Source organism: Balaenoptera ricei, chromosome 11 (assembly GCF_028023285.1).
Source record: "Balaenoptera ricei isolate mBalRic1 chromosome 11, mBalRic1.hap2, whole genome shotgun sequence".
In the NCBI taxonomy this organism is placed as follows: domain Eukaryota; kingdom Metazoa; phylum Chordata; class Mammalia; order Artiodactyla; family Balaenopteridae; genus Balaenoptera; species Balaenoptera ricei.
In genome coordinates this window covers 105,762,180-105,786,366 of record NC_082649.1, presented here as the reverse complement: position 1 = coordinate 105,786,366, position 24,187 = coordinate 105,762,180, and the positions used below count along the sequence as shown (strand labels likewise).

At 54.5% G+C, this 24,187-nt stretch overlaps 1 protein-coding gene across 4 annotated transcripts in view; it reads right to left on the bottom strand.

The window, feature by feature from the left end:
• Nucleotides 1-24,187, bottom strand: part of MGLL (monoglyceride lipase) — a 103,465-nt gene that overhangs the window by 10,456 nt on the left and 68,822 nt on the right. For 3 of the 4 annotated variants that reach the window (XM_059940528.1, XM_059940529.1, XM_059940527.1), the window contains exons 4-6: nt 14,938-15,074; nt 13,610-13,720; nt 6,191-6,280 (exon numbers count right to left, since the gene is read on the bottom strand). In XM_059940528.1, the coding sequence (XP_059796511.1) occupies nt 6,191-6,280; nt 13,610-13,720; nt 14,938-15,074 (338 nt within the window). The remainder of the gene's footprint in view (nt 1-6,190; nt 6,281-13,609; nt 13,721-14,937; nt 15,075-24,187) is intronic. The other variant, XM_059940530.1, reaches the window with a different exon arrangement.

Here is a 24,187-nt window from a genome sequence, read left to right as displayed (position 1 = left end):
ATTTCTTGAATATGACACCAAAAGCACAGGCAACAAAAGAAAAAAATAGATAAACTGGACTACCTTAAAATGAAAACCCTTTGTTCATCAAAGAACACTATCACAGAATGGGAGAAAACATTTACAAACCATATACCTGGATAAGGGGTTATTGATATAAAGAACTCCTACAACTCAACAACAGCAAACCTGATTAAAAAATGGACAAAGTACTTGAATAGACATTTCTCCAAAGAAGATATATCAATACAAATGGCCAATAAAGCATGTGAAAAGATGCTCAATATCACTAATCATTAGGGAAATGCATATCGAAACGATCTGGCAACCCCTCTTCTAAGTATAAACCCAAAAGAATTGAAAGCAGGGTTTTGAAAAGATACTTGCACACCCATGTTCAGGGCAGTGTTATTCACAAGGGCCAAGAAGCGGAAGCAACCCAGTGTCCGTTGAGGATGAATGAATTAACAAAACATGGTCTATACAGACCATGGAATACTGTTCAGCCTTAAAAAGGAAGGAAATTCTGACACCTGCTACCACATGGATGAACCCTGAGGACATTATGCTCAGTGACATAAGCTGGTCATGAAAGGATGAACACTGTGAGGTCCCTCAGGAGTCAGATTCACGGGGTTGGGGCGGGGGGCCCAGGGGCTGGGGGAGGGGCTGGGGAGCTGGTGTTCAGTGGGGAAGAGTTTCAGTTTGGGAAGATGAGAAAGTTCTGAAGATGACGGTGGTGACGGATGAACAATGTGAATGTATTTAATCCCACTGAGCTGTACACTTAAAACTGGTTAAGATGGCAAATTTTATATTCTGTATATTTTACAATAAATCTTAAAATATTTAAAATATATGTCCATATTGATATTTCATATTTAAGCATAGATAAAGAAAGTTAGGCAGAGTACTTCCAATCGGTGAATTATGGGGAGGAGTATACGGCTGTATGCTATACTACTATGGCGACTTTTCTGTAGATTTGAAGTTTTCCACAATTAAAATTGGAGGGAAAGCTCCAATTTGAATTATGGAAATTAACCTCTCCTCTCCCCGCAGTCTTGGCTTTCATGTCACTTTTATCCCCTTGTCAGGAGCCACGCATCCCCTGGGCAGGTTTGGGGCAGGAGACCCCCGTGGTCAGACCGCACTGTCTGGGGCTCGTATCGGGCTTGGCCGGTATCCCAAAAGCCTTGGCAAGTCAGCTGCATCCTATCCGCACGTAAATGGGCCTCCAACCCTCATCTCCCGGGCTGCTGCGAGGTCACCAGTGGTATCTCTGAGCCTGTGGTGGGTGAGCCCTGCCCGGCCTGCAGCTGCTTTCTTGCTGGACCCGTGAAGGTACCTGGGAGAGAGGAAGGGCTGGGCCTGCAGGGCACGGGGCGGCTCGCTTTGTCTGGGGCCTGGCTGGCAGCTGGGACTGCCCCTGACAGTCTCTCCACAGAGGCCCTGGCTTTTCTGCTGCCATTACAGCCACGGACCTCAGGGACCCGCCTCTCTCGAGCTCAGAGCTGTTTCTGCCAGGGTCCCGGTGGAAGGAGGGCTGGGCGCAGGGGTAGATCAACAGACCCCTATGCAGGGCGCCGGCCTGAGCTAGGCCCGCTCACACGCTCCCCCGCCGGCCACCCCACACGGAGGCCCACGCCAAGAGATGTTCCCATGGCTCCTTTTTTTTTTTTTTTTTTTTTTTTTTTAAGGCGTTGGTAAATTATCAGCTGCCCGAAATAGACAAGTCTCCTGTGGCGATATGAGCTATGAATGATGGCGAGTCACAGAATAAGATCAGCTAAGCAAGCAGGTTATACTGGAAAGTAATAACCGGCTCTCAGAGGGGCTCCTGGGAGGCTGTGTCCTGGGGGCAGCATGGGAGGCTCAGCCTATCTTTAGCCTTGGTTACGATGAGTCAAACGCCTAGGCATGGCCGAGCCTTCCCAGAGCTGGCAGGAGCTTCCCAGGGCCACGGCAGGTGGCCTCCCAGCCGTGTGGGCAGAAGACACGCAGGCAACAGGGGAACAGTGGCCTGACCCCTGAGGTAGGCACGCCGCAAATACTTGGCGGGGGGGGGGGGGGGGGGTCTGGAGCGGAGCCCAGCACAGAAATGAAAGGGAGCAGAGCTGGCCCCTTCTCAGCTCCCTGGGTGCCCGGAGCTCACCATATGGCTGGCAGGCATGAATGTAAACCAGCCAGGAGACGCTTGGAGGGCGTCCCAGCACAGTTACAGAGCACAGAGACTTGGTTCTAGAAGACAAACTGCCTCAATACGTAAACAGTGGACGTCCCCAGCAGAAGACCTGGACACGGGGCCAGAGGACGGGGCCTGGAAGGGAAGCAGGGCACCTGCTTGTGAGCGGGCGGGCGGTCACCGACGGCGCAGGGGGCATCAGGAGCTCCTCAGCACCTCCTCCTCACACCTCCCCCTCGGCGGCCTTGGCCGGAGAACTATTTACAACATTCAAGGCTTTGCAGAGTGGGAGGGATTCATCACATTCCGAAAACCCGTGGTTGAGGGTGGAATGATTAGTATGTCAGTACGGTACGCCAATGTGCTGACTGGGGACTCTGTGTAGACAAACACAACAAAGGCCGAGCAGCCGCTTGCTTGTTCCCAGGATTTCAGTTCCAGGAGCACTTCAGAACTAAGGCTCGGACATGAGAGACCTAGGCTCAAATCCTTACTTAGTAGCTGTGTGTCCCTGGATAAGTGACTTGCCCTCTCTGGGCCTAAGTTTCCCAAATGCAAATACTGATATTAAGACTGACTTCCCGGAGCTGTGGACAGGGAGACGGAGGGCCGCGACACGGTGCACCGGGTGGTGTTGAGACAACGCCAGGCATTTCTGCCTTTACTCCTACATGCTGGGAGCCTGTGCGTCTGAGGGCTCGCTGCTGTGAAGTGAGGGTGTCATGCTGGCAGTCCTGGCTGCCACATCAAGCCCCACACAAACGTCCTGCTTCCCCAGAGACACAGCTGACTTCCGAATCCTCCCGGGAGCCCGCCAGGCCCCCCACATCCCAGCCTGCAGCCCCTTCCCCCAGGTCCTACTTCAGTAAGCTTGTAAAGCAAATGGTTCTTTTCTTCCTGAGGCTTTTATAGCTGCAGGGCTCCAGGGGAAATGTCTCAGCTAAAGATGGGCCTTAAGACACCCGGTGTTGGATCTGGGAGGTGCCTTTTCTGAACACATTTTCCCCCTCGGCATTGCTATTTTTAAAGCTCAGCAGAATGTTGAAAGGGCGACTCAGAGAGAAGGCAGGAGAGGGGCTAATGCTCGATGCCGAGGACAGGAAGCTCCCGCTTCCTATTTATTCTAGCCGGGGTCCACCCTCAGAGCCTTCCCAGCAGGGAAATTTATTAGTGCTTCTAAAGAGTCACCCCGCTTACCCGGCCCGTCAGAAACCTGACACAGGACGGCGTGCCACCATGGATGGGGGCGATGAGCACACAAGAGGAGCCTGCATGCTGGATATTCACCCAGACTCTTCTGTTTTTCATAAGGCCTTCAATGAAATTTTCCATTAGTTCAAAAAGGAGATAGAAGCTCTGAAATTTGCTACTTTCAAACAATGAGGGTTTGGAATCATTTCATTATCTTTCTTTCCTTCCTTTTTGCCCACGTAGTTTCAGGTGGTGAGATAAACAATTCGGATTTGCACTTCGATGTTTCCTCTCAAAGGGAGGTCCCCCTCCAGCCCACTGCTGTCCTAGCACAGCTGCTGCACAGATCAGTGGTTTTTCTGGAAATTGCACATTTGAGCCAGAGCCATTATTTGGCTGCGGCGGGTGGAGGAGGCCCTGCCCACACGACTCCCCTCCCAAGCGATCCTGCACACAGAGCGATGGTCTCCAGCCGTGGCCTGTGTGGACCAGTAATTACAAATCAGGAGACAGAGCTTCACGCTTGTAAATACTAGCTGGGAGGAGGCATCCGAGCATGGACCTTTGAATCAAAGGCTTCGGATCCCAGCTCTGCCCCTGACTGGCTGTGTAACCTTGGACAAATTATTTAACCTCCGAGCCTCGGTTTCCTCACCTCTGAAATGGGGTTAATGTTGATCTCACTCATGTCATGATTGGCTTTGGTCTTTCTGGGTCCTAACACTGTGCCTTCTCACCACACAGATCTGCCTTTTGGAATGAAAATCTTCTTCCTTTACTCAAATATTCTTGACCCTGGTGGGTCAAATTTGGCCCCAGGATATAGGTTTGGGAGTTACTGCTTTTAAAATTAGATTGGGGACTTCCCCGGCGGTCCAGCGGCTAAGACTCTGCGCTCCCAATGCAGGGGGCACAGGTTCGATCCCTGGTCAGGGAACTAGATCCCGGATGCCGCAACTAAAGATCCTGCATGCTGCAACTAAGACCTGGCACAGCCAAGTAAATAAATACTTTAAAAACTAGATTAAATTAAAATTCAAATGGAAGGTGGACAACTGGGCGGACTGGCCCACCTCAGGCTCCCCGCACAGGGCCCACACAAGCCACGTTCATGAACAGCTGGCCCTGGGAGGCCTGGGCTTTGACCCCCGATTTGTGAATGTCCCTTCCTGCATGTTAGGGATGATTCCCATGTAGTTGCCGCTCTCTGAGCGGCTCAAAGGGCCAGGAGGCCAAACTTTACAATGAAGCCCGAGTCCGACTGCTCATGCCCCAAGGAAGCGGGGGAGGCCACTGGGATGCCGGGCACCCGCTCCACCGTCCAGGGTCCGTAGGCAGCCAGCAACTCCTGGGTTTCAAACTCCTGACACCGGGTGGGAGGCTGAGGCAGGAGAGCAGCACAATGACGTGCTCAACCCTGAGGACCACCCCTTCCAGGTGCCAGGGTGCCGCCCGTCCACGGGGTTGCTGCCCCCCAGACGGAGCGGGCTGGGGACCCACTGACCTAAGCTCTGAGGCTAGTCCCATCAGCAGGCGACCCCAGGCATGTGCCGGCACATGGGCGAGCCTCAAGTCTGCTCCCCTGCGATACGGGAGCTGTGCACGGGTGAGCACGTGACACAAGCCTGGCACGGAGCATAAGGGTCCCGTCACAGGCAGGGGATGAGGTGCTGGCCCTTCACTAAAGGGGAGGGGCTTGGTTCACCGAGCAGCACCTTCACAGACCAACCCCGGTCTCTGCATGGACCTGGCGGCAAGGTGCACCGTCGTTCATGCCGAACCTGGTGTCTGGTCCCAGAGGCGGTGACGGTGACGTCGCACAACCCCCAGCGTATCTCCCCCGAGGCCGCCTCACCCTGCTTGCTACGTCTCCTGGACTGGTTTTGCTTCTACAGAGGGCAGCGAGCTCTGCTTGAGGGCAGTAGCCCACCCCTGGCACAGCGGTGCCTCCTGACCTGCCCTCAGTTTACCCCTTGCCACTCACCTCTACACTGTGGCTGAAGCAAACTACCGGCTGTTCTGCAAATAGGCTCTTCATGCCGAGATCTTCACCCGTGCTGTTCCCTCTGCCACGAAACCCTTCCTCTGATCCCCCTCCAGCTCCCAACCCAGTGGACACGTGGCCTGGCCTGAATCCATTCTTCCATCCTCGATCCTATCCACCCCGCCCCCCAACAGAACTGCCCTTCTCTGCTCTCAGACCACGAGGTTGGGTAGGACTGATGCCGCCCGCTTTCCTGGACCAATAACCCAGACTGTCAGCCAATAAGAACCAGCCCTGAGACTTCTGTTGGGAAGAGGTGCTGCCTTTCTACTGCAGTTGCTCATGTAAAGCTGCTGGTGGCCAGCTTTGCCTCCACTTGGGGAAAGTTTGGTTGGGAACGGGGCCAAACCAGGGGATATGAGAGGTGGGGAGAGAGATGGTGAACAAGACTCTGAGCCCCTGGATCCAGCCATGCCGGAAGCCTTTAGTTACACTCACCAATAAATCCCTCCTTTTGCTCAAATCACTTTGAGTTGGGTTTCTGTCACTTACAACCAGAAGAGACCTGGCTGACACACACACAGTTTCACCTGGTCAGCTCCTCTGCACACACGGGTGCCGCGCAGGCAGCAATGCCACCCACTCCTTCCCACCCAATCCCGAAGCCAGGCAGCACCTCACACGTCTTCAGGTCCCCGTCACCTCGCACACAGCCTCGGCTGAATAGTGGTAAACGGCCGAGGCAGAGCTAAAACCTGGATTTCCGCCCCGGGGCTGGTGCCTTCTCACCCCACCAGCCCCAGCTGCCCCAGGTCTTTAGAAGGACTCACCTCTGTCTTATTCCGTGACAGCGTGCTGCTGTCGATCCGGCCCAGGGACACGTTCGGCAGGACAAGGTTGAGAACTTTCGCAGCAAGGACCTAGGTGGGAGGGAAGTCAGGGTGAGTGCAGTGGGACCCCCCCCCCCCAGCTGCCCACGGGGCCAGCTAAGGAGAGGGACACCCAGACTGGACATCAGGCAGGCCTGATCCTGGGCTGGGCACCCAAGGACCCTCCTCTCTCCGACCAGACGGCCTCACTGTCTGGCTCTGGGCCACTGTGGGTGAGTAGGGCGAGGGGAGGCCGCGTGGTGACAGCGCGACGCCACATCTGTTTTTTGCTGCTCCCGATTCTGTGCAGTTGCTCTCCCTAGATCCCTCACGGGTCATGAGTTTGCATGATCTGCAGGAGCTCCCAGCTGAGTGCTTGTGCACAAGCAGCTCTCAGAGGACCTTAAAAAACATGGCAGGAGCAGAAGCACCCCGTCGCCCAAGACGAGGTAGGACACGCTCTGGTCGGGAAGCACCTGCCGACTGTCTTGGGGCACAAACAGTCACGGCGCCGAGGGAGACACCGACCTGACTTCTGGTCGTGTGGCTCCAGGCGTGTGGACGCAGAGCTGCACAGCACTGAGCCTGTTCCCTTAGCTCCCCCCGGGACCACTGTGTGCAAAGGCAGCGGCACACGGCAGGTGCTTAACGCATGCTCCTTGAACGCGGTCCTGGCTCAGGTCCAGGCCTTCCCACCCCCTCCTGCTGGATCCGGTGTTTACCCAGGAAAAGCGTGAACCTGGCTCTCACACGTCTGCCTGCAGAGGGGGGCTGCTCCCGTTTCCGGGCTGTGCAGACACCCGGGGATGAAAGATGCTATTTCCAAAGCGAGCTGAGAAGCGCTGAGATTAGAACTGCACGGAAGGTGGCGAGCAGCGGCTCCTCGGTCTGCGCGGAGGGCGCGTGTCACAGGGCCGACAGGTGCCGCCTCCTGGCACCCTGCGTCGGGGAGGGCGCCCACATCCTCTCAGTGACAAACCCTGGGTGTGCTGGGTACAGCCCCCGGCGCCCAGTCTTTTAATCTTGACACACATGCTGTGAGGTGAGGGTTTACCCTCGTGTAGCAGACAAGGACACTGAGGCTCAGTGCCGCTGCACACCGCCAGCTGGAAGGGGGCAGAGGCCTGGGGTGCAGCTGCCCTCTCCCTTCCAGCAACAGCGGCCCAAGGGCAACGTGATTAGGGAGAACGACGTGGATCCCAAAGCTTGTAAAACTGATCCTAGACTTTCTGCTGTCCTTGATGCCCTGCCACGGCCTCCTGAAGGACACGGAGCCTCTCAGCTGACTCCGTGTGTGACCCTGCCAGGCCCAGGAGTCTGGGGAGGCCGTGTGTGATGCGACCAGACCCCGCTGCCCACTTTGGCCCGTCTGCCTGCCTCGTCCAGCACGGCCTCCTCAAGGACACGGCTCTTTCTCGGCAAGCAGCTTCCTACCCACTCCCCGATCAGATAGCCGACAGCAGGAAAAGGCCCAGGGACGCACCGCCTGGGCACCTGCCCCGTGGCAGGCGTGAAGGCAGAGACTGTACAGGGTCCACTCCACTGTCCAAGGCGGGCACCGTTTCTGCGTGGACGTGGGCACGCTGCCAGCTGTTCATGGAGGGTCAGACTCACCTTCACCCTTGCGGTCTCTGCTCCCACCATGGGCACCTCTCAACCCAAACATTCACACCCCAAAGTGCCAAGGCCTCTACCCCCAGGAAGAGACACTGACCGCTCACAGGCTCCACGAGGATCAGGCCAGGCGGGCTGAGGCTCATGCCGTCCTCATTCTAGTTTCCCGGGGTGGGTGTGGGCACGAGGCAGCCAGGCGAGACGCTGCCTCTAGGAGAGGGCCACAGGGAAACCTGCCCTGCCCTCTGTCCCTGAGCAAGCGGTCTTCCCTGCATCACTAACAGGAACTCTGCGCAGCCATGGGAAGCTTCAAGAAGAGCCTCACGGGAAAAAAAGAGGAGGAGCGCCCTTTCTGGACAAGCATTTGCTTTATGAAATGAACAGTGCAAGGGTCTGGTCCCTGGAGGGACGAGATAATGCACAGCAGTTCAGCTGCCCCCCCACCTTCCCGTCCCGGTACAATCACCGAGTTCCGGCGGGGACTCTCCTGCTGCAGCTCCGACAGCCTATGGCCCTGAGCCCCCGGTCTCCACAGGAACACGGCGCTTAGCTTTGAAGTCCTGTTCCCTGCACCCCGCTGGTGTACTGGCAGCGGGCGTGGCCCCCATCAGGCCCTGTCCCTTCCTGACGTTCCATGACCCCTGCTCTACGTGTGGTCCTCAGACCAGCAGCACCGGTAGCTGCCAGGGGTCAGGCTCTGCATTTTCACGGGACCCCCGGCATTCGTGTGCGCCCTGAGGGTGGAGGGGCAGGCAGCCTGAGTCAGAGAAGCACCACCCTGAGAGGTTCTGCCTGACCTGGTCTGAGCTGTGGCCCAGGCGGTGCAGTGTCCCCGACCCCCACAGCGTAGGACCAGGGACACGGACACACCTGACATGTAAGCCTCCCTTTCAAAGGAGCCACAGTGAGAGATCTTGGCACCACCCCGACCCTCAGCTCTTTTTCTAAACCAGCAGAGTAAACTCTGGCCACATTTCCAACAAGACTCAACTGGGTAGAGACAAACCTTTGATGGCAATAATGTCACAGCTAAAAAAAATCAGGTGCTTCTTAGCCTTTTCCCCACAAAGACCAGAGAAGGAAAAGAGGCGGCACGCGGGGAAGGATGCTTTGAACGGCTGCTCGAGACGCTCACTTTCCCTGCTGCTCTTCTAGGGTCTGTCTATTTCATTAGCTTTTCCGTCAGAAAACTGAGTAGCGGGAGTGGGTGATCAAGGAAGACGAGGGTCAGGAGGGTGCTGAGGTCACGTGGTGAGGAAGCAGGGGGATCCGAGGGGGCCCAGCAGACCCCACGCCCGGAACATCAATTTGTCCAGGTTGCTGCTGCTTCCTCACATGACCTCCCCCAGCGCCATCCACCGCGAGAGCCCCGCACCTGTGTCCACGGGAAGACGAGGAGTGAGGGGCAGTGGCTCACCCAAAAAGGAAGTGGAATGCAAGATATTACAGATCTTGATGCCATTTTGAGTAAGTGTTCCGAACTCTTCGGACAACCCTGCAGGGGCGTGGAGAGAGCCCCGGGTCCAGCTCAGGAGAGGGGCGACCCCTGCCGGGCCCCCTGGAGGAGAGACCCCACCCTCATCGTGACTCCAACAAGCTAAGTCAGGTCTGTGCCACCACAGAGGTCCCAGTGACCCCGACTCAACGGGGCCCCAGGGCACATCGTCTGAGGACAATTTGGGGGCCGAGACCCATGATGATTGACACACAGTCGCTGGACCCCAGCCCTGGAAACAGAAGGTAATGAAGTGGGGGAATCGGTCCTGGAGACTCAGAGCTGGGCAAAGTGGGATTCGAACTCTGGTTCTGAATCCCAGAGAAGGTCTACGATCCTCAGTGTCTCCATTTCTAAAATGGAGAAAATGAAACGAAGCTTGAAGGGCTGCTAGGAGGTTGCGTGACACCTAATTCCTCCAGAGCTCGTCCCTAACTGCCCTCTGGTTTCCGGCCCCAAGGGGAAGCTCCACCAACACTCCTTGGTTGACTGAGCAAACGCTGATGTCATTCAGAGTGGGGACCCCAGGAAGGAGGTGACCTGCGGAACCAGGTGACAGCTGGAGCCCCAAACTATCTCAGCTACAAAAGAGGATGACTCTCCCGGAAGTGAGGTCCACCCCCGACAAGCAAGCGAGCGGACGGTCACGTGTCCTTGGCCTGCCCTTTGGGCGCCCCTGAGTTAACTGCAGCCCCATCACTTTAAGTGCTAGTGACTTGCACAAATGCCTTTATTGATCCGAAAGGTTTTAATGGCTCCCGAAGATCATTTTTAAGCTGCTGCCACTAAAAGACTTGACACGAGGGAAGTAATTACACTCGCTTTTCTACAGCAGCTCAACAGGCTGACCCGCGCACAGGAGGCCAGAAGTGCAGGCCTCCGTGGGCGCAGGAGTAGCATGGCCGGGACACAGCCCAGAGTCTCTGGGCTGGGGGAGAGCGCACCTCCCGGCAGACAACAGGAAGCCCGCATGCCTCACAGAGGTAACAACACCCCCGGTGCATCACTGTTGCCAGACTCAGGGGCCAGTTCATGACCTAGCTAAGCCCTGACTCCTGAGTCTAACTTTACCTGAAGTTTGAATGAGTGGCCATTCCCCAGACCCCTTCCGTGTCCCTCCTCCGCCCCTCTGCCCCAGGGCCTTCCAGGCTCTGGCGACTGAAAGCAGAAGCGTGGCATTTAGATGGGACGCGGGCTAGAGGTAACCCAGGGCAGTTTCGGGGTGAAGGGGGCATCCTGCCACGCCTGCCGCCCAAGCCAGAGCTCACGCCGACCTTGAGCGAGACAATCGGCCTCATTTCCTCGTCTGTAAATGGGAAGCAGGGGGGGGGGGGGGGGCGGAAATAAGATGGTGCGTGTCTGGCATGAGTGCTGGGTACACAGCGGCCACTCAAGCCCCACCTGGCCAGACGCCCTGGTTGGCGGGCGGGGCGGGGGGGTGGAGAAACATCCGGAAGCACTGGGGATGGCTCCCGCATCTGGGACCTGACCCCAGGGGGCAGCCTCCAGGCAACAGGCAGAGAAGGTCATTTAGAGGATTACCCTCTGGGCAGGCTGAGTCCCCGCCCTGACCCCGGGCAGAAATCCAGGGGGAAGTCTGGTTCTTCCCCAGAGAAAGGACTGGGTTAACCTGCAGCCTGGGGACAAGGCCTGGCGAGCTCAGGGTGTGACACCTGTTCCCAAGGGCTCCCCTCTGTCCCCAGGGCTGGCTGCAGTGCTGCCTTCCCCAGAGCATGCCCGGGGGCACGAGACAATCCCCATGAAACCTCCCATTAACCACTGAGACTTGTTCTGATGCACAGGGCTTTCGTTTCTCAATTTCTCCTGCTTCCACCACGATCTGAACACAGACAGCATTTGGGGCCAGGAGACTCTGTCCTCCTTGTCTCTTCCCCAGGCTAAATATACCCCAGCTTGTTGAAAATGGAGTAGGAACCAGATGTGCGGGATCTGGGGTGGGGGGTGGTCTGGCATTCTCACGTTTGGAGCGGGGAGCTGTCATCTTCCACAAGCCCATCTGTGCTCCAAGCCTTGGGTATCTCATGCTGCTGGCTATAATGATTTTCAAAACCTCTCCATCAGGAACTGGCTGCCATGAAACAAACCTGTGACCTGTCAAGGAGCCTCGCTCTGGGAGAAGAGTCACAGAACAGGACACTGCCCTGTGCTCTGCGCCCTGACAGTGTGACTCCAGCCAGGGAAGGGTCCCCTCCTCCCCCTCAGCCAGGGTGGTCTCCAGGAGGCTGTCTTTGGGGTCTGTAAGAGTGAACCACTGGGAAGACCCAAAGGCCAGTCACTGGGTCCTCACCTGACCCAGGCCCATCCCTGCAGGGAGCCTCACCTGACCCAGGCCCATCTCTGCAGGGGGCCTCACCTGACACAGGCCCATCCCCATAGGGGGCCTCACCTGACCCAGGCCCATCCCCCTTGGGCCTCACCTGACCCAAGGCCTGCAGCGAGGCCTTTCCTAGTCCTATGCACCAAGAGGTATCACAAAGGAAAATGACCAAACTAAACCCCACCCACAAAAACAAAGAGGCCACCAAAAGAACAAAACAGGAAGCACAGAGAGCGTGTTCCCACGTGTGTGAAACACAGGGACCCGCTGGGGTGTGCGCACCCGCAGAGATGCACACACTCTGCTAACTGGCTGCCCGCCTGCAACCGGGAGGAGGCTCCACTCATGCCCTTTCCCTCTCTCACATTTTGAACCGTACAGACATATTATTACAAGAATGTGTCAATTAAATTTTAAACAAAGATTCTGTGAGACTGCTTCAGAAGGCTGTCAGGCGGGACGTGGAGGGTAAGCCCGTGGTCCGGGGGTGGCAGACGAATTACAGGATGTCAGTCAGAACTGCCAAAGCCCAGAGCAGCAACAGATTTCACGGTGGGGAGGATGTGTCCTCTGGTCTGGGGGCAACGGGCAATCTCATTTGTCTTGGTTAATGAGAGGAGACTTGCATCCCCCCGGGGACAGCTGGCTCCTGATTTGACAAGGTGATCTATTAGCGGCAGGCTCGGAAGGTCACGCTGGTGGCCTGGCCCAGAAGTTCCCCCTTTGCCAGTGACTCGGGGGAAAGCTTGTGGGCTCCACTTTGGGGCCCAGCTGCCCTGATCCCCTGGTGCATTTCATCCAAAAATCCCCATGGTCCTGGACTCTTCCCAAAGGGAAAACATCCGTTGCAGGAAACACCCACTTTCTTCTCTGGGAAAACACCCTTGATGGGGAGAGGAGAGGACAGTCCCAGATCCCAACCCACCACCCTGGGGTGTGGACCTGGAGAGTCGCTCGTCCCTTCCAAGCCTCACTCGTCCCGACCGTAAAACGCAGGCCTCGACCCCTCCCGGGGGTGAGGGTGGGAGCCAAGGGAGATGATTCACGTGTAAGCCCAGCACATGCCCGGCACTCACTGGGCAGAACAAACCACGAATCACAGCATGCGGCGCGCCGTGAGGACCCCCTCTTTTTGCGATCCTGGTCTTGCTTACTCTACTCGGACCAGGACCCTTGAATGATCCTGACCCACTGCCTCACTCACCCCTCATGCTCCTTTGAGAGTCCTGAGAACCGGCTCGGGGGCAGCAGTGCCCCCCAGCGTCCAGGAAGACTGACCGTTGCTCGGGGAGACTCAGGGCTGGGATTCCCCACTCCCACCGGGTTACCTGTCTCTGAAACTTCAGGTGCATAATGTGTCAGCAACCCAGCAGCCCTGCTGAGGCCACGAGTCCCATCTCCTTCCTCAGGGGGAGGAGGCCCAGCTCAACGCGGGAACCACTGGTTGTGCCGTGTGGAACATAACAGCCAAAAAAACAGAATGGAGGATCCGATAGGTCAGAGGTGAAAGTGCTCAGGGATGGAGAGCACCACAGCCAAGGCGGCTGGCGCTGTCACATCACTAACTGCCTGCAGCTCCACTGTCCACATACCGTGGCCGAGGCTGGCCAACGGTCCCCGGAAATGAGCTCCAGCCCAGCACATGGCTTGTTAACAGAGGCCCCTTCTCTGGATTCCTAACCCGCGTAACCTTTCCTCCTTCTAACGTTCACCAACGAAACATGCACAAGCAGGAAGTCATTTTCCTTTTGTCTTTGGGAAAAAAAGTACCTGACTTGAGAAACTACAGACTTCCAGGGACAACAATGCTTGCTACTCGTCCAAACCTTATCACAATCGTGGGAGAAGCCCTTTCCCCCAGACTCTAGCTGTGAACGGACGCCCCGGGGCCAGGGAAGCTGCAGGCGTCTCACGGAACCGGAAGTTCGTTTACCTTGAAAGTCGTGGCAGACTCGGGATTGGCAAGAACCAGCGGGGAGATCAGAACCATGCCGGAGAAGTGGCCGGGCCTCTCTGCGGCCGTGAGGATGGTGATGGCACCTCCCTGCAATGAGAACGGGCAGCATGTGGGTGTGGGCGTCGCCAGCGTGGGCTCTTAACCGCCCCATCGCGGGTCTCCTGCTGGGCTGCAGTCCCGGCCCAGAGCCCCAAGGACAGTACCTTGGAATAGACACCCTCAAATGTTGGATAAACTGGACCTGCAATTACTTGTTTTCACATGTTTTTTTCTCCGGGTTTTTCAACAGCAAACACTTCAGAGAGATCTAAATAAGGTTCCTGCTTGTGGGCTGCAAGTTAAACAATAACATATTTCTATTTCATTTCAAGCCAAAAGCTGGCAGACCCCCAATTCACCCATTCCGTCAGCCTTAATATGAGATCTGAAAAAAATCTGATGATAATAAGAGATTGCTACACTTTTTTTGTTTTCCTGGTTCAGTAAAGGTCCCAGAAATTTAGGTTCCAAGAAAAATAGTTAGTGAACGTGGGTGGTGCTGAAGGCATGCGGCCTTGGCTATTTGCTAAAGCTGAAGGTATCTGAACCAAGGGCTGAAATCACACACGCTTACAAGGGCCAGGCAGGTAACTGACGCGTAGGAACAGAGCCCGACCGTGACCGGGGTGGAAGGGACTGAAAAGTCACCCAGATTTCAAAATCAAGTAGCTCAAAACGTTCTTTGCCAGCCATTGGGGCAGGGGGTCTAGAGGCAGATTTGGCCTGGATGCTGCCAGTTTGAAGAGCCCTGATTTAAAGATTATAGTTGGTTGATTCTTAGGGGGTTTAATGTATATAAAAGGTGCAAGGGATTTAGAATGACGTGTAAGGACTTGTTTCCTCTGGAAGCCCGTCCTAGTTCCCATGTGTACTGTGTGACTCTGAAACGGGCAGGACGTACAGGACCTGTGTTTCTCCACAGGCTGACTGAGGGGCCCTCCCGCCCTGAGGTGCGGCCGTGCAGGGAGAGGTGCCCTTGGGGCCCCACCATGAAGTGGCACCTTCCTGGCGCCTTGGGCCCTGGCAGGAAGGAACGGGCGGAGGTGAGCTTCTCTGGGGCTGCCTCCAAGATGCTGGCCCTCGTTTCCTGAGCATAAATTGTCTGGGAACTCCCAGAGGGGGCCGTGCTGGCCAGGCAGAGAGCGATGGGGCCAGAGGCAGGGCGGCCCCCTGCATCCCAGGACCCTCACCCTCCACCCACCGCAGGGCTGGGGCTGGGGCTGGGGCCCGGCTTGACTTAGAGGGCTCTTCCGGGGTCTGCTCACCATGGAGTGGCCCAGGAGGAAGATGGGAAGCCCCGGGTGGTCCTTCTGCACAACGTCCACATGCTGCAACACGTCCCTGATGAAAACCTGGAAGTCAGACACCACCATCCTCTCCCCCTCGCTCTGCCCGTGGCCGACTGGAAGAGAACGGGAAACAGAACCAGTTACCAGAGGCTGACTCCTGCCAAGCCCAGGGGTCTCCACACGGAATTACCAGCCACTCTTTAGGGAAGACCCACCAAGCCCTTCCAAGCACTCTTGACCGTGGGAATTCTTCTCCCCGCATTTTACAGATTAGGACGTTGAAGCACAGAGAGATTAAGGAACGTGCCCAAGATCACACAGCCAGAAGTCACGAGCCAGGATGTGAACATCACAAAGCCTGTCCACGCAGCCAGGATGCCTTCCTTGTGGCCGTATCCCAGGAAGAAAGAAAGGACAGGCACGTGGAGTCTCACTAGGCCTCGCTTCTCGCCAAGTGGCCAGAAACAAGACGGACGAGGATCGGAGCTCCTCGGGCTTTCCCAAGTCCTTGACCCTCACAGTTGTTTCCAAGCGTTAGCTTTCCACCAGGTAAAGTGCTGCATCCTGTCACCTCCCTTTAAAGTTCCTGGTGAAGACAGCGCGACAGACATAAGACAGTCAAGTGCGCCTGCCAGAATCTTCTCAGTGAAGCAGCCGTAAAACTAGGTCATGCTCCCTCCCTCCTGGATTGTACTGCCTGTCCCATATCCGTGCTGTTCATTTCCCTGTGTTCTGAGGGTCCCTCCACGCTCCCCTCTCGGAGGAACGTCAGTCGCCATAGAAACCGCGCAATGTGAGGGTTTGAAAACTGCAAACAAGGAGGAGCTCCCGGAGCACAAGGAAGCACAGCAAGCGGACCTGCCCAGAGCTGCAGTGACCATGCCGCCCGCTTCACGGATGGAGAGTGGGGGGGTTGCTCACAGCGGCTGGAACGGCTGGCCGCCCAGACCTCAAACTCGGAAACCCTCTGTGTGGTCAGACCACGAACTCCTGTTTCCTGCTGTCCGTCCCCCACGAGCGCCCACCGCACACAGCCTGGGGCCCCCTTCTGTCACCCTCTCAGCGGCACCCTCAGCCCCCTTAAATTCATTTTTATTTTTTACTGGGGTAAAACATAGCATCTTCACCATCTTTCAGTGCAAGCTCAGCAGTATCGAGCACATCACACTGCTGTACAACCGTCGCCACCATGCACCCCCAGAACCTTCCCACCTTCCTCAAACTAAAACCGCATGCTCCTGGCGCAGGCTGAACTGCACCCCCCTTCCCCACTCCCTTCACGTGCTGAAGTCCTAAACCCCACAGCTCAGAACATGACTGTGTTTGGAGACAGGTCTTTAAAGAGGTGATTAAGTTAAAATGAGTTCGCTGGGCTTGCCCCTAACCCAATCTGACTGGTGTCCTTGTAAGAAAAGGAGATTAGGACACAGACACACACAGAGGGACGCCCGTCTGCAAGCCCAGGAGAGAGGCCTCAGGAGGAACCAGCCCTGTCGACACCTTCATCTTGGACTTCCGGCCTCCAGAACTTTCAGAAAATAAATTGCTATCGTTTACGTCACTCAGTCTGGGGTACTTTGTTATGGCAGCCCAAGCTGACTGATACACCCACTAAACAATACTCTCCTACCCCACCCTCCGTCCTTGGAAGATAGTTCAGTAATGATATGGCCAGAGTATTATGTTTAATACTGCCATTTAAAAAATTTAATTAATTAACTTATTTATTTATTTAATTTTTGGCCGCATTGGTTGGATCTTCGTTGCTGCGCACGGGCTTTCTCTAGTTGCGGCGAGCAGGGGCTACTCTTCGTTGCGGTGCGCAGGCTTCTCATTGCGGTGGCTTCTCTTGCTGTGGAGCACGGGCTCTAGGTGCATGGGCTTCAGTAGTTGGGGCACCAGGGCTCAGTAGTTGTGGCTCACGGGCTCCAGAGCGCAGCCTCAGTAGTTGTGGCGCATGGGCTTAGCTGCTCCGCGGCATGTGGGATCTTCCCGGACCACGGCTCAAACCTGTGTCCCCTGCACTGGCAGGCAGATTCTTAACCACTGCACCACCGGCGAAGCCCCAGAGTATTATGTTTAAAGTTCGAATTATTACAAATACGTGATCATTATTTTCTCTGTGTGCTTATGTTACTAACTTGATATACGATTAGATTCATTAGTTTCAAAATAAATTTGTTCACAACTATAGATTTTGCTGTTTTACTTTTCAATTTTACTTTTTTTTGTGAATACGTAAACATTTACCTGGTTCAAAAGTTAGAAAAATAAAAAAAGATTCATCCAGTGACATCTTGCTTCTATTCCTGTCTCCTCCACCTCTCCCCTCTTGTTCCCCATGGCTAATCATTTTAACTATTTACTGTTTCTTCTTTCAAAGCAATTGTTTTTGCAAAAATAAGAAAATTATCTTTTTTTTTTTTTTTTAATAGAAGGTAGCATGCTACAGATCCACCCTATTCTACGCCAGTTTTTTTCACTTTTAACGTATTCTGGAGATTACTTCGTTATCACAAACAGGCCAAGAGTTCTTCCTCTGTCTTAGGGTTGTGCAGTGCTCCTCTGTGTGGGTGAAGTACAGCTTATTCTGGCCATCTCTCATCAAAAATCATCTGTGTGACATCCAATCTCTCGTTTATTAAACATCTGACTGTAATGAATCACTGGGAATGTTTTATCCCATCTTTGTGAAGGTGCGCCTTCAGGGTGTATGTCTAGGTGGCAAGGTTGTTTGGTTGAAAGGTGCATGCGGGTGCCATTTCAGTAGAAGTTGCCCACTTCCCGTCCATGTGGGTTGTGCTGGGTTGAATCTATCAGCCTCCCAACAAAGCAAGTCGTTCAGTGTTTGGATTCTTGCCCTTAAGACAGAGGAGAAAGTATAGGTCGAACATCTCCTTATATTTCAAGAGTCACTTGTATTTGTTTTCTGGTAAACTGAGAATTTCTGTCTTTGCTTGCAGGGTTTTGCATTTCTTGATATTTAAGAGCTCTTTGTATATGAGCTGGTCATTTGTCCTTTGACTTGATATTGTGTTTAAGCTACAGAAGATTTTTATTTGAAAAACTTATCAATCTTGGGACTTCCCTTGTGGTGCATTGGTTAAGAATCCGCCTGCCAATGCAGGAGACACGGGTTTGATCCCTGGTCCGGGAGGATCCCACGTGCCGTTGAACAACCAAGCCCGTGCACCACAACTACTGAGCCTGTGCTCTAGAGCCCATGCGCCACAACTACTGAAGGCCACGTGCCTAGAGCCCGTGCTCCACAACAAGAGAAGACGCCGCAGTGAGAAGCCCACGCACGCAACAAAGAGTAGCCCCCGCTTGCCGCAACTAGAGAAAGCCCACATGCAGCAACGAAGACCCAACGCAGCCAAAAATAAATAAATAAAAAATAAATTCATTAAAAAAAAAGCTTGAGCACTAGTTGCTTTAAAAAAAAAAAAAAAAACCGTTAAAAAAATTATCAATCTTTTCTTTTTATGGCTTCTGAGTTTTGATTCTTAGTTATAAAAGCCTTCTCTACTCCAGGGGTATAAAGGAACTCAGCATTTTTTCTATGAGTTCCTTTATGGTTTCATTTCTTGTGGGGGGGATAACATATACATAACATAAAATTTACATTAACCTTTTTTTTTTGGCCACACCGCACGGCATGTGGGATTCTTAGTTCCCCGACCAGGGATCGAACCCGGGCCCCCTGCAGTGGAAGCGCAGAGTCCTAACCACTGGACCGCCAGGAAGTCCGACATTAACCTTTCTCAGGTGCACAGCTCAGTGGCATTAAGTACATTCACACTTTTGTGCAACCATCGCCACCATCATCTCCAGATTTGGTTTCATTTTCTACATGTTGATCTTTGATCCACCTGCAGCTTATTGTGGAACGTGGTGTGAGACAGGACCTCTTTCCTGATGGTTCTTTTCTTCTTAAAATCGAGGTGAAGTTCACATAACATAACGTTAACCACTGTAAAGTGTACCAATTCGGTGGCATTTTGTATATTCACAATGTTGTTCAACCACCTCTATCAAGTTCCTAAATGGTTCTTAATTGTTCTAGCAGAATTTATGAAGAAGTCCTTCATCACCTCGCTGAACTGTGGTGTCCCCCCGATCCCATACGAAGGTTCCCCTTCGACTCGAGTCTGGCCTATCTCTGGACTGCTGCTCGGTTCTGCTGTCTGCCTGCTCACACGTCAGCCCCCGTGACGAAGGCACTGCAGTGCTGCCCGCCCCGGCCGCCCCGCAAGCTCTCCCTTGCCCCTCTCCCCCGTCCCGTGGTTGCCTCTCCCCACGATGCGCACTGCTCGCCCGCCCGCCCGCCCGCTCTTCCAGCTCCGGCACGCTCCTTCCAGAGCTGCAGGTCCGCCTCGTGAACCCCTGGTCAGAAGAGTCCCCCGACAGCTTCCAAAGTGGCTCTGCTCCTGGGTTCCATTCACCTTCTGAATCATTCAGGCTCAAAACAGGCCTGCTGTCTTTGACCTTCATTCTACCCTCTGTCGAGCTGGCCCCCAAACCCTTCCAGATTTCTAGGTCCTCAGCCCCCTGGATTGGCCTGCGCCTTTGCATGCCTATGCCACTTGCAAGGGGTGAGACGCTCATCGCCTTTTACCTGGCGAGAGCTTCCCACCCAGCCCCCCTGCCTGCCCTGACCCCCTCCGCACCCCTCTGGAAGCTGCTCTGACCTTGCAGGGGTCAGCGTCTCCACTGCCTCAGAGCTCGGTCCACGGGTGCCAGCCGTTTTCGGGGCCTCGGGTAAAGGCTCTGACTGGTCCTGCTCCCGCACTAGAAAGCACCATCGGAGCCACACTCACACCTCCCTGCCGCTGTCCCTCAAAGCACATCCAAGCTCTTCTGCTGCGCCTCTCATACAGCAGCCCCCTGCTGCGGGCCCTCAGCCCTGCACCAGGCCAGGAGCAAATCCTTTAAGGCCCATCGCCACTCCTAACCCTTCCACGGAGTCAATTCCCTCCACACAGGTGCAAGTGTCTCCTTCCCCCCCGACCAGGTCTTGTCTCTATCACAGGTGAGCTGACTGGAGCGCCCCCCCCCTTCGCTCCTCCAGCACCACTCCTCCCCCAGGGACCGAGGGTCCCTAGAGCCCAGCTGACAAGCAGCTCTGATGGGTGGCTGGCGGCCCCCACGGCACTGCACCGTGGGCGACTGGTGACGTCTGCCACGGACTCGAGGAGGAGGCTGGGCCCGCACGTGCCCCACACCTGCCAGGGCTGACCTCGGGATCAAGGATCCCATTCTGTTCTCCTGCATATTCCTCAGGGCTCCTCGCAATGGCCTGGCAGGGGGCAGGTGCCTGCTATACACCTGTTGAAATGAACTGTAGCCAGTATTTCCATAATGGCCACTCACCAGAGATTCATCTCCATTACCCTGGCCACACTGATTGATACATTTCCTTTCCCGCCACGTACACCGAGCAACAGTTCTGCATTTGCAATTAAAATTCTTTTCCTCATATTTTTTACAAGAAAGAACCCTGCATCACAGGCCTTATATCCAGCATATTTTTTGTTTTGTTTGCCCTGATTCTGCTATGTACTGTGTTTTTTATTTTCTGTATTTTGATGCTTTACCATCTGGTTAAAGCTGTCCCTGGAGGGACTGCTGCTCCCAGGGTTAGCGAATTTCTAGAGACAGGAAAGAACTGGCCTGTGAGCTGGCCTTTCACATGCAAACCAACCCGCCCAGAGCCCACATCCCACCTCTCACTTTCTGGGCTACTCTCCTGCTGTCCTTGTCGCTCAGGGCCAGGTACCGGACAACCAGGGCAGCCCCTAAGCCCGCGAGCCCACTGAAATTATTCAAACCAGCCAACCCTCAGCCTGCGCAGCCCGCCTCACCATTCCTCCTCGTAGAAAATGCAGTAAAGGCTCCCGTCTACATTCCCCCCACTCCCTCTGCCTCCTGACCAGCCCTGGTGCTTCCCTGAGTGGCCCTGTGTGGGGTGCCCTGCCCCCTTTCTAGGGAATTGTGAATATAATCAATTCTCCCTCGTGACAGCCATTTCCATATCTGTGTGTCTCACCACATCTGATTAAAACCAATCCCAAGGACCCTCAAAACACTCTAGCGTCGTATTCCGTGCACAATTAAGTAGTTAATAATTCTTTGTTGAATGATGAAATAATCCCTGTCTCTTTGTCTCATACAAAATATTTCTACCTGAAATAACTTTCCACGGCACCACCGTGTGCTAAAAAGAGACCACGAGGACGTATCCAGAGAGCTGATGATCCTGTTAAAGCTGGAACAGGAAGAAATGAGCATCTGACTTCCCTTTTCTTAGGGAACCAGTTCTGCTTAGTACTCTCTTCTTAGAGAAGAAAAATCTGGTGAAACGTAACCTCGAGTAAGGAAAGAGAGACAAAGCACTAAAAAACCAGTAATGACAACACCCGATATTTACGCAGCAGGTTGTAATTTGCACAGCCCTTTTCCCAGGGTTATTTCACTTGATCCTCACAACCCCATGAGTTAGAGATTCCTTCCCCCATTTTCTAGCAGAGAAAAGTGACCCTCGGACAGAATGGATGGAGCTCAGCTTCCCGGTGAGTTACAGGCCGGGCAAGGCCTCAAGCACTGATTTCAGACCCCAAATCTGGTGCTTTTACTGCCACTTCCCTTGCCAACAAGGAGACCAGGGCCTCGCGGCACGGCTGGATCTGACCCAGGGAAGTCTGCTCCAGAGCCCGCCCCCCTACACGGTGGTGACTCAACGTGCTGCCTCTGCGCTCTTCTATTCTACCCCTACATCTACCTCAAACGTTCTTCCTGTTTTAATCAGAAGAGATGGGCGTGTGTGATTGAAAACACAGGCAGGCGTTCACACCAGGCCCGCAAGTCTAAACGATGACATGGTTTCCTCTAGACACTGGGGTACCAGGCTCCCAATTTTGCCATTTTCACAGCAAAAGCATCGCCACGCCCTGTCTGGTGAGGGGTCCACAGCAGGGCCCTGACCGCGGACCACACGCTCCCCACTGGGGAGTCTGCACCAACAGAGAGTTCTCATTTCTCGCCTCTGCTCCTTTGGAGGCTCCAGGCAGACAGCATTTCTTGACCCAGGCTCTAGGGACGTGGCTTTGTCTCCCTGGGAAGATCTGACCAGTAAGAGGATGGACTTCCATCCCGCGGGGGCTGGCCCTGCATTCCTGGCCGGCGCACAGGCCAGCGCGAAGCAGGAGGGGGACTCCTGCAGGACGTGTGGTTCAGGCCAGCGAGACAGACGGTCACTGTGGCGCCTCTGACCTTTTCCCACTGTGGCGCCAGAACCACAGGCCTGGACGGGCAGGAGCCACGTGTGGGAATCAGGGCCACACAGACCCAGAGGGAGAATAAAGCCACTTGGATGAGCTCCGGTGTAACAGAGCACTGTGAGGGGCCGGGAGGAGACCTGATTGAGCTCCCGTGTCCAATCTTAAAGGGAGTCACTAGCCCGTATATGTTACACAGAGAGAAACCAGTACAACCACTTTGGAAGCCTATCTGGCATCTCGCAAGGTTGGAGTTCCATACTTTCCAACCCAGCCATCCCACCCCCAGGCATTCACACACCCAAGAGAAATTCCTGTGCTGGCACCATAGGAGACGGGGTAACATTGTTCGCTACAGCCTGTTGTCACAGCTGGAGAATGGACACATTGTAGCTAAAGGGATTATTCTACAGTAGTGAAAAAACGAGTAAACGAAATCTACATGTAGGAACCTTACAAACAAAATACAAAGTGAAAAAAAGAAAGTAAGGTATTCAAGTTTAGCCATTTTATAGAAAGCTAAAAAAAAAAAAGAAAAAAGAAAACGAAAAAACAAGCAAAAGCAAACTATTTTTTAGAGAGCCAAACCTATGTGATAAAAGCCGAGAATAAGAAAGCAAGGGAATGAAACACCAGTTTGACGATGGGAGTCACCACTAGTCACTGGCCCGTCTGTAAGACCAGGAGACGCCGCCTCGCCTCATCATGAAGCTGCCGGGGTGAGCGAGCCAGGGCAGCGCGCCCGGCGGGAAGCGGGCCTTCCCCACTCGCGCACTGCCGCCCCCACAGTCCCAGAGGGGAGACCCGAAGTGGTGGCGTTCAGCGCTCTTCTCCGTCAGAGGTTCTTCTGCACGTCTAACCTGTATTTCTCCTCTGCATAATCATGGCTTGCTTTCGCCTCAGTTTCCTTCTAACCAAAAATAAATTTAACATCTAACAGAACTCTTCTCCTCAAAACATTAAGGTAGGTCTGTTCAGTCCCCACCAGATGACAGAAGCTCCCATGTGCTGCCTGCCATTTGTTTGGAGCTTCTGTAACCCACAGAAAAACATGAAAACCCGGCAACCCAAGTTTAACCTCTGTTGAAACTGTAACAAATGCTACTTTTAAAAAGCAAAGGAGATCACCCATGGTGAAGTGAACTGCTTTAGAAAGAAGCACAGATCCCTTTCTCCAGGATGGGAGACGTTGTATTGTTAATATTTAGGAAGCAGAACTTTCTGAAAGCCTTGGAGATGCCAGCAACTAAAACTAGCTGAAGTCAGGACCCCAGAGCTTTCAGAAAAGACAGAAGGTGGTCAGCGTTTCTCAACCACAGAGAGTCAATGGAAGTGACCACAGAGCGGTCACTTCCACTGACCCCTTCTGCCCTTGACAAACGGCCCCTTCTGCCCTTGACAAAGGGCCAGCTCTGCACACTGAGGCCCAGGCAGGGCCTGGCAGGGGGCACGCCCTTCCACATCCGGGTACTGAACCAACACCACTGCAAGTTCAAATTCAGCTACAATATTACAAAGGCGAAAAGAGAAGCACTAACTAGCTCCCAGCCCTGTGCCAGCCCCTGGACCCGTGGCTCCTCCTGTTTGATGACAACAGCGCAAGTCTCGAGGAAGGGTCACCACCCCATTTAAGGACCCGGAGAACCAGGGAAGGACGGGATAGGGAGGACAGAGCCGAGGGTGGAGGTCAGGAGTCAGCTCCACCTCACCTCCCTGTGAGCTCAGGCCGGTGACTTCACCTCGGCCGGCTCAGCCTCCCCGCCTGCACAAAGGGGCGCTTGTGGACCCCACTCCACAGGGTGCGTGGGGAGTCAGGGAGAGCGAGGCACAGTGGTCAGCCCTGAGTGCAGCACACAGCAAGCGCTCAATAAACGCTCACTGCCTTGCTGGTCAGGGTGAGGACGCGGGCGGGGACGCAGAGCAGCCCTGTGTTCTCTGGGCAGTGTTCC